We start from the raw sequence: 10,371 nt of genomic DNA, 5'->3' as shown, positions 1-10,371 counted from the left end.
GTTGACCTGTGTACATTCATGAACTTGACCAAAATGAACTGCAACAAAATGATTATACATTTATGCTGTGAACCTCGAACACTTTTAAGAATGAAAGCTTTTAATAGATCGTGATGAATTCTTATAGCAACCATAGTAAACACGAAAGCTTGCTTCTTATATCAGATGGCTTCATGTTTTTTCTTGGCGGACTGTTAAAGAACGCCACACGCACATCTCCCGGAACTCCTGCGAAATTCAACCAATCAGATGATGACTTTGAACGTGCTTATGTATTTCCAAGTGTGCCAAAGGCCCACCACACATTTCACATTTCGGGTCTTTTCCTTGCGCATATTTGGTATTTTAAATGTAGACGTGACGCGGTCTTTTCTTTAGGCGCGTCGGCATCACGTGACAAAATAGACCCGCTCAATAAAGATGGAGTTGATCACAGCATAACTAAATCTAGTAGTAGAGTTATTGCAAGGTATTTTCAGTGCATATAATCCATATATCCTTTGCGTATACCTCCTCGTCTCAACACCCATCGTTGCCCGTGGTTGCTTAGTGACGACAGACGCCAGGAGAGCGCAAAGTCCAGGCGCATTAAGGAATTGATGCATTAGACGTTTAGCCAACGGTCCGATGGCGTGACGTAACCGCTCCCCTCTCCGTTACAAAGCTCTAAGGAGGCTGACACAGAACTAAGATTTTCACTTTTTGCTGAAGGAGATAACATATTTGTGTAACGCAATGTCTACAAAAGTTTATCCGTTTAAGGCTGTAGAAACAATATGGCGAATTCCATGTAAGTGGCTGGGTTCTCAAGTCTCACGCACTGGCTGTGAGACACACACAATTCAACCAGTTGTCACGCTAACACGCCACACCGTGTATTTATCAAACCGAAAAGTCAATGCCAACCAAGTTGTCCTGCAAGCTTTATATATAACGTTGTATATGAGGTGCAGGCACACAAAGTGAAGTTTCCTGCCGCCAACATGTATCTCGGCCACCGTACGTTCGTTAATAGGTAACAACAATATCAACATAAAAGGATATGGGATGAACGAATATGTATTTGTTTATTTTATTTAAAATTATATAATGTATTAGTAGTCTTTCTATTACTCTTTCTAGTACTCTTGTGTACACACACGCCTCCTTAATACTCTGATATGTCAATTTGTTCAGAATGTCCCACCACACTAGACACGTTCAAAATGGAAAAAGATTTGTTTTTCCAAACAGTTTGGACCAATTTGTTATATTTTTGTATATTTGTAATGAAATATAACATTAAAGAGTAAATTTGATGTGATGAATTGCTCTGTCATTTATCAGATTTACCAGTTGTTATCATTTCAATTTGTGCTGGTTAATTATGAACAATGGGTAAAACTGGAGGGGTGGGGGGTCCATTAGGGCTCCTCCCCTAACCGCATGTAATCTCAATCCAAGCTTTCTATAAAACTTGAGAACCCTTAAATTGTGTGTAGAATTAGCTAATTTTAAGGTCATACGTAAGCTCTTTATACACATATGAAGACATTGTTATGTAAATTAAATTGCATTTCTGTCAATCGATCCTCCTAAATATCACACACAGCACCTTTAAAACTGAAGTGTGCCATTGCGTCACCAAACCGTGGTGTTCTGCATAGGCATACCTCAAACGACTTTAAAATACTTAAAATAACTTTTGAGAAGGTTCCCTCCTGAAAACGACCCCATCTTGGTTGCAGTAAATAACAATAAAGTACATATTCAATATTGTTTAAACACTAAAGGGGCAATGTTTGAAAGCAACACCGCCGTTAGTACTTTTTGATGGAAAATTGCTGTCTTTGGAAATCAGGATGAGAGAGAAGGAAATGTTTTAAAACCATTAGGAAGATATACTTTTTTAATAAGCAAAGGGGCAGTATTTGACAGGAACACCAATCGGCTAATTTGACTCCTTCCCCATTCATTCCTTTAACTCCCGAGCTCTGGATATTTCTGCAAATAAAAAGTTCGCAAGTTTCGGTGTTTGATTCATATTCAAACATGTTCTTATGAGGATCCTTTATAAATTAGAACAGAAATCTCATGCCTAACAACATAGGAAACATTTTGGCTATGAAAATAATTCCTCGGTAAAATCCTATTATTGGTGCGCTTTATGTGTTGATTATCCTTTATTATAATTGATTTATGCATCGGTTTGTCTTCATCAAATTATGAAATACCGCATAAATAAAAACCTGCGGAAAAGTAAAAAGGTTTTGCATTTGGCCATTTTCATCTCGGAAAGTTTCCGGTTTGTTTCCGTCCGTGCCGTATATGCGGTTGCACTCTGAAGTGTTGGACGGAAATGGCTGCTGCTGTCAGCCACTCAAGCTAATGTTGGGAATGTCGTGTAAATATCCTCTCAACTGACAGGCGATTTTGCTGTTGTGCCCTCGAGGGACATATGAATGATGGGTGAACTGCTGGTGGAGTAACTCTGTCGTCTGCAGAATTCTCTGTGTGTGTTTGTGGAGCAGGTATGATCCTGACAGACTCTTTCATAATCTCTTATAATCTCTGTAAATAGCATTAGCTTTTAGCAGCCTGACTGTCATCAGTGAAGAAAGGCACGAGAAACACTGATTCATTTGCTAATAAAGGCAATTCATATGAATGTCTTTAATGACGGGTTGATCAGCAGATGTCACTTTAGGTATTGTATACTTTAAGTCTGTTATGAAGTCCCTTGGACAAAAAAGAGACTGTACTAGATCAAAGATCAAAATCATTCTGTTGTTGTTTGATGTTATAAACATTTGATTTCTTCTTACTTCTTATTGACAGCTGCGTCGTCCTGATTTTTCTTAAGCGAGGTGACTATGGCTTCCGATTTAAAGCAGAAGAGCGAAGAGTCCTACATGCTTTCAGGATCGAATGGACTGAATGGGGCGAAATCACCAGGAGTTGCGGCCGTCGAACGTAACCACACCAGCAGGCTGTCCCGTGCGGGCAGGATGGCCTTGGACGTGCAGGGCAAATGTGCTGCATACGTGTTTGCTTTAAGACCATGGAGTTTCAGCGCCTCCCTCATACCTGTGGCTCTGGGCAGCGCTCTGGCCTACAAACTGGAGGGCTCCGTGGACCTCCTCATTCTCCTGGTCTGTGCCGTTGCGGTTCTGGTTGTCCATGGGGCTGGGAACTTGGTGAACACCTACTACGATTTCTCAAAGGGAATCGATCATAAGAAGAGCGATGACAGGACTTTGGTGGATCAAATCTTGAAGCCACAGGATGTGGTGATGTTTGGGGCGGCGTTGTACTCTGCAGGATGCCTGTGTGCCACTCTGTTGTACTTCCTGTCCACACTAAAACTAGAGCATTTAGCTCTCATTTATTTTGGAGGACTGTCAAGTTCTTTTTTATACACTGGAGGTGAATATGGTGATCCGTTTTTTTTAAACGCATTGACAAGATTGTGGCTAGAGGATATTATAAACATCCATGATATATTTTAACTAAGCAAAATTGGGAACGTCACAGCTATTGAGTTTCCTAAAGACTCTTAATACGTGTGATTTTGATGGATGCTTAAAGGACTATCGCAATAATATTTGCCGCTTTAACAAAACCCATGTTTCTGTGCTAGCAAGCCTAATATCTTTACCCAGTTTGCTACCTTTTACTTGGATATACTTTGCAAAAATAGCTGTGTAATTACATTTCCTTAACATATCTTAAAATATGTAATTGCCATTATTTTGTCTCTAGATACAAGTCAATAATATTTGTATCCAAGGCATTCAAATAAAAGCGAATAGTCCTGGCCTAAGCTAAACTCTGTCTGTGAAACCGGCCTATATGTAATCATTTCTTATAACACATTTGAATGCTTGATTCTGATTGGCCAGACACGTTATTCCAAGGGTTGTTCTTTTCAAACAACAACCGCTCAAAACAAATCACACCCTGTAAACCCGGATGCTGCAAATCATTTTGAGAGGGCAGTTAATTATTACACAAAGATGTATTCTAAATATGTCTTTTAATAACATATATTACATTATATTTACCAATTTGCCTTTTCTTGACGTTTGTACGTCTTTTCTTTAAAACTGGAACTAAAGGCTTTTCCTTGCGGAAGGTCTGCATTCGGTAAAAATGAGCCAATAAAATATTTCAAATTCACATTTTATGCCAAGTAGCCGTATAAGAAGTGGGATAATGTACAAGTAGCCGGCTGTTATCGCGAAATAAGCCCTCATTTCTGCGATAACAACCGGCTGTCTGTACATTATCTCTTACTTAATATTGTGCAGGTCTTGCTTCTTCTTATATTTGTTTGTTTTGCGTTTAAATTTTAGGCATAGGGCTGAAGTATGTGGCTCTGGGCGACGTGGTCATCCTCATCACCTTTGGTCCTCTGGCAGTTATGTTTGCCCATGCTGTGCAGGTGGGCTACCTGTCTGTGTTGCCGCTGGTCTACGCTGTGCCGCTGGCGCTCAACACCGAAGCCATCCTGCACAGCAACAACACACGAGACATGGACTCGGACAAGCAGGCGGGTATTGTGACCCTGGCTATTCTGGTGGGGCCCACGCTGTCCTACGTCATCTACAATCTGCTGCTTTTTGTTCCTTATTTGCTGTTCTGCATCTTGGCCACACGGTATACGATTAGCATGGCTCTTCCGTTGTTGACACTGCCTATGGCCTTTACTCTTGAGAGGCAGTTTCGCCGACAGTGTTACGCAAAGATTCCTCATAAGACTGCCAAACTCAACTTGCTCATGGGACTCTTTTATGTTTTTGGGATTATATTGGCGCCACAGGGTAGCCTGCCGTTGTTGTGAGATCATTTTTGTTCTTGTTCTTTTTAATATCGTTTCCTATTTGTTTTAAACATCCTTGGATTGGTAAAAGCTTTAGATACCTTTTTGTATTTCTAGTAACATTAATCTAAGGTTGAAAGACTTTAATTTATTGTTGTTAATTTATATTTCGCAGTGAGCAAGTGTTCTCAGTACAGTCCTAAGGTACGTAGGCTGTCCAGGGACATTGGTGTTGTAAAAGCAGGCGAGTATAAAAATAAAATGATATCTATATGGTTTACTAGTAAAATCTGAGTTTCAGATATACTTGAGACACTTATTATTATGTCATGTTTTGCAATCATGTTTTATAAAACCAATGACACATTCAAAGTACAAAATCTAAATCTATCCGTGTTCTAAACCTCCACAAAACACATTTGTAAATTATTGTATATATATCACATTTATGCTGTGATGAAACATTTCTATCTTGGTGTAAGTGATCTCTTCCATAATGGCAGTGCCCTGTCCATAAGTCACAAGGGAATTAGACTAAATGTTGTAATAAGTATACAAATTATGTGAGTTATGCTGTGGCCTTCACAGTCTCCAGTGAGATTTCAGACTGACATGGTCTTCAACGCCATCATCAAAACACCAAAAAAGGGAATAGCTTTACTCCTGTAGAGTTCCAGAGACGACGGCAGGAAACATTGAAGTTGTTCTTGTGGCATATGGTGAACCAAGTTTTAGGATGATACGCCTAATACTAAGTATTCAAGTAAGATATGGGAAAATCTCTTGTCTCATACTTTTTAAGGCATGTAACAGGGCAATGAGTTTCTCTGGAAAGTTCTGAACCAACAAAAGTGAGCTCCAACAGTTATAATGCACCCTAAATTCTTCAAAATATGTTTTTCTGTATTCAACAGAATAAACAATATTAAGACGTCATTTTCCCCACTATGGTAGTCAATGATGGCCCAGAAAGGTCAGTGCTACATGCTGTTTTAGTGATCTTTTAGGGGTGCTGAGATCCACCTCCTCGGCCTTCCAAAAGATGCTGCAGAAACACATATTTGACATAAATGGTATGAATGTCTGGTTTAACAGTTCCTATAATGTATAATAAATGCTCAGATCGGCAATCTGGTTCAAACCCATTGCAACACCCAATTTAAGAAATCAGAGCTCAGCACAAAAACAAAATGATTAAAACTTGGGATATTATTATTATGTGCCATTAATCGTAAACGGAAACTTGTTCTTTAACAGCTGATGTAACAGAAACTGTGAAATGAATAAAGCTTTTCTCACTATCCAAAATTCTTGATGAACAATGGAAAAAGATTTGGGTAAATCCTCCCACAGAGGCATGCAACAAAGCCAGAAACACCTGTAACCCAGAAATACACGCAACAGATACACCAATAGCGACACATGCTGGTCAAAACTGTAAATGCTTTGATAACAGCCCAACTGATAACAATACTTTTGGTATAGTACATGTAAAATCCTGCAATACTATAAATAAGAAGGGTTTGTATACTATGGGGTCTGTTTTTATTAATTGTAAGACTTGATGCAGAAACAATTAATAATCATTCTTTTTATTACACACTGTGCTCGAAATGAAGGGAGGCTGGGGGGATCCGGGACTCCCCGTAAGACATTAGGGACCCCAAAGATATTTTTATTTGAGTAAAATGATAATGGCAAATGTGATAATATTCACCCAATGGATAAGGTCAATTTCGTGAATTCGTTGTTTACAATAATTGATATTAAGTTTGTTTTTGGGCTAGTTGTCATGTCTCTTTATATTTTAAACGCCTGGCCCCACATGTCTAAGCGCAGGACATCATTGACATGACACTTCATTGGCGTCGCTCAGGTGAAACTAACTTCAGCTAAAAAAATGGAGAATAATAAACTTTCACTCCCAAGTGGGTAAGAGGAAGCTTCTACTTTTTTGTAATTATCTCTCTCTATACATCTTTCCACTTTATTTATCAACTCCATGTTCCTTGCGTAAATTATTATTAGGCCTGGTTTCCTCTGATGCTTGAGATCTCAATGAAGATGAGCGACAGCTTTTTAGTAATTAAAGGGAGTGCACATTGTGTGGTTTCTGTGCTATATATAAGCCATTCAGATTTGTTTAAAACCTGTTTCATACGCTGCATACTTTCAGCCATTACATATAACTGAATGATTCACTCTTGAAATAGCTGTGATTGACATATTGATAGCCATAGTAAGTTCCTGAATTAAGCAGACTTTTGGACTGAAATGGTTTAAGGGAAAATAGTAAATACTAAATTGGTCCTTTTTGTTGACCTGCATTGATGATTTGATCCAAAATACAGTAAACAAAGCCTGTTCTTTTATGTAAGCCTGTTTTTAATAAATAGTATATAGTTATGCATATCATGATCAAATATATTGTGTATTTTGTATAAATTGTATATTTCGAGACTTAACCTCCAACCCCACCAAAAAAAAGTCTTGATTCAATTTGAGCACTGAGCAATATAGTGTATATTACACTATAGATATTTGAATATTTAACATCATAAAGGTCATCTCAAATGACCCTGCTTACAGAACCCCCCGTTCACAAACAGCCCTTATCGAGGAACACGCACTATTGTAAATATTCACATCAATCTCACATTTATCATTTAAACCTGTATAAAGAATAGTCCATTGCAAAAGCAAATGAAGTCATCATTGTGAAGGTTAACTAGTCCTTTAAAGCAAATTATATTTTTCTGTTGTGTTGTCCTCACAAACCATTTTAAGATTTCAGATGTGGTACCTTAAAAACAAGGCATTTAAACGCAAGGTATTGGTATATGTTATTTATAGGCTAACATTAATATTCATAAGACAAAATAACAATGAACATAAATCTGTCTTAGACAGTAGCTGCCACACCAAAGCAGGACACATTTATTTATCAACCACCCAATATCGTTTATCACGTAAGGGCTGCTGACGTTGCTTGGTAACGTTACCGAAGCGTCACGTCATTCCTAATCGAAAGGGGTCCCTCGCCATAGTGGAATTCGTAACGTCGCATGCTGCAGCGTCTTATAAGGGAAGCAGCAGCAGCAGCAGCATCGGCAGTGACGAGGCGCGGCGTGGGCGTGCCCAGCCTAACCCCACTCACTGTCGCTAGCACAACTAGCGCTGTTTTGATTTCTGTCCTTCACAACGATGTCGTATTGACGTGTCTTTGTTGCTCATTTAACGGCGCAGACCGCGGAGCCCGTGCGGAAGATTTGACGAGATTTGACGTGATGGATGTCCAGTGGCGTGGCTGACGCGCGTGACACATGCGCGTCCACCGCGGCTCGGCGCTGTTATAATCGCTCGTAAAGCCGTATAATCACGTTAATCGGCAACCCGGTGAAGTTTTCGCGCATGCATTAATGTTGTCGACAGGTAAGCGCGCACACGATGACACAATCTCATTTACACGCGTGCGTTGTGCCTCTGATACACATCGCGCATCGGTTACACGGGGGTGTCGCGGCCGTGAATATTGCTTACTTCTTTTGTTTGAATATTCATGTCAATTTGCATGGTTTAGTTTTTATAAACATGTTCTTATTGATCACGTCTCCCACAGCCGGCCAATAAACCATATAATCAACCAATTACAGTTTACAATTACCACGTAATACTCCTATATTTATGTAGCCTCCCCCCCACACACACATATATATATATATATATATATATATATATATATATATATACACACACACACACATATATGTGGCATCATTATTGAACCATATGTCCAATAGCATGGTGCTTTTTCCTACATTGTGTTTTTTATTTTATGAGTTTATCTCTATAAACATCATGACAATGTTTATAGAATCACAGAATTTTCAGATGTTTAGAGATGGATCCATTTGTCTGCTTTTGTAAGCTTATAATATCTTCTGATCCTGAGTCCTCTCGGTTTTACATGCTTGACAGCGGTTTTCTTCACTGGTAGAGGTGTGGTTAACTAACCTATGTGTTTGCATTGTAGACCTGTGTTATCTCATGTCTTTGTTTCTGCTGGTAAATTGCTGTGCGTCAATATTTGCTTTCTGTACCCATATTAAAAGTGTTCAAGTAATAGGCAGAAGTGAATATGTTCGGTAGCATGTACTGTAGCAAGTATGGTTGACCACCAGTCACCAGTGAGTTTCAGGAATTAAATGTGATTTTCATTTGAATTTTTCAACTTTAAAATCAAACCATTTTAATTTCAGTTCTGTAAAGTACTGTAGTGTTCCAAAGTAGTTTCAAGTGGTACTAGCAAGTTGCCATTCAGCATTCTTTCTTTTGTTGATAAAAGCAGAAGATATTTAGACCTTTCCTTGTGTAAGAAACAAACAAAAGAAAAGATTGACCAAAGTAGTCTTTATTATGATTTGTGCACTGTATTCTAAGTGTTCTGATATTATATGACAGCCTTTTGCGAGGAACTGAATGTATGGTGTACGGTCACCAGTACACCCCAGACGCAATTCACTCGCAAGCTTCTAAAACCTATATGACAATACAACAAAATGGCTTATAAAACATTGCTTTTGTACGGAGTAATTGCTCTGTGTTTGTTAACCTCACCCTAAAGATTTCTAAACATTAGTCATGCGATAGCTTTAGTGTAATGAAGAATCTCTCAGAAGTCCCTCATATGCGGTGTGTGGACCCTGATAAGGATTTTACCCAGACTTCTGGTCTTTATCATATGTGACTTGCTATATCCTGACTTTATAGTCATGTGGAAAATTAAAGGTTGTATAATTGTCTTAAATTTGATTTAAAATGATTTCCCCTTTTACAGCAAAATAGGAAGTTTGCTCACATCACCAGTTAAAAGTTTAAGTTGGCCATATATTGTAGATTCTTTTGAATCATTCAAATTGTTTACAGACTTTCAGCAGTATGGTTCTACAACAAAAAGTCTTCTGAAGAAAACGTGCAAGTAGACAGTCGGGCTGACTTGTGATAAAAACCAAACGCTGTTGTTCCGAAGAGTAGCTTGCTGTTTACATTCTCAACTCATAGTTGAGATGCTTTGACGAGGCCACATCAGGGCCACGGACAGTGCTCGGATTGAATCAAGTCCCCCCATAAGACTTTTTTTACAACAGTAGTGTACGCCCAACAGAATAATTCTAGCATTATGTCCTAAAAACAATCGGATGATTGACGCTTTATGATAATAATGCTTGTTCCAAAAGACTTGTTTCAATGCAAGAAACTAGTTTATTAGATATTAAAAACAAGACCGGCCATCAGTCGGTGTGTTAGTGTTGTGCAGATTTTTCAACGATTTTAGCGCAGTTTACATAGTTACATGCAGTAGGTGATGGCAAGGGACTGTTATGAGAGAGTCTGTCAGTCAGCAGAATGTTCAACCATTTCAGTCCAAAAGTATGCTTCATTCAGGAACTATCTATGGCTATCAATATGTCAATCACAGCTATTACAAGAGTGAATCCCACATTTATATGCCGATGTAATTGCTGAAACTAAAAAGCTGTCGCTCATATTCATTGAAATCTCAAGCATCC

The 10,371-nt window shown here is 38.7% G+C and overlaps 2 protein-coding genes across 3 annotated transcripts in view; both read left to right on the top strand.

The window, feature by feature from the left end:
- The first annotated feature begins 2,267 nt into the window (after nt 1-2,267).
- On the top strand, nt 2,268-6,105 carry ubiad1 (UbiA prenyltransferase domain containing 1). Of its 2 annotated transcripts, none has more exons than XM_079468038.1 (3): nt 2,268-2,510; nt 2,818-3,405; nt 4,335-6,105. In XM_079468038.1, the coding sequence occupies exons 2-3, from the start codon at nt 2,853-2,855 to the stop codon at nt 4,820-4,822; spliced, it is 1,041 nt and encodes a 346-aa protein (XP_079324164.1). In that variant the 5' UTR covers nt 2,268-2,510; nt 2,818-2,852; the 3' UTR covers nt 4,823-6,105. The 2 variants fall into 2 exon arrangements, with proteins under 2 accessions (XP_079324164.1, XP_079324165.1); XM_079468039.1 differs by having other exon boundaries at nt 2,285-2,686.
- A 1,799-nt stretch (nt 6,106-7,904) lies between these two features.
- mib2 (MIB E3 ubiquitin protein ligase 2) overlaps nt 7,905-10,371 on the top strand; it is a 41,516-nt gene continuing 39,049 nt past the window's right edge. Inside the window, exon 1 of the mRNA XM_079466892.1 lies at nt 7,905-8,233. Coding sequence (XP_079323018.1) covers nt 8,221-8,233 — 13 coding nt within the window. The 5' untranslated portion in view covers nt 7,905-8,220. The remainder of the gene's footprint in view (nt 8,234-10,371) is intronic.

This window comes from Barbatula barbatula, assembly GCF_947034865.1.
Source record: "Barbatula barbatula genome assembly, chromosome: 11".
NCBI classification, from domain to species: Eukaryota; Metazoa; Chordata; class Actinopteri; order Cypriniformes; family Nemacheilidae; genus Barbatula; species Barbatula barbatula.
This window is presented reverse-complemented; position numbering and strand designations above follow the sequence as displayed.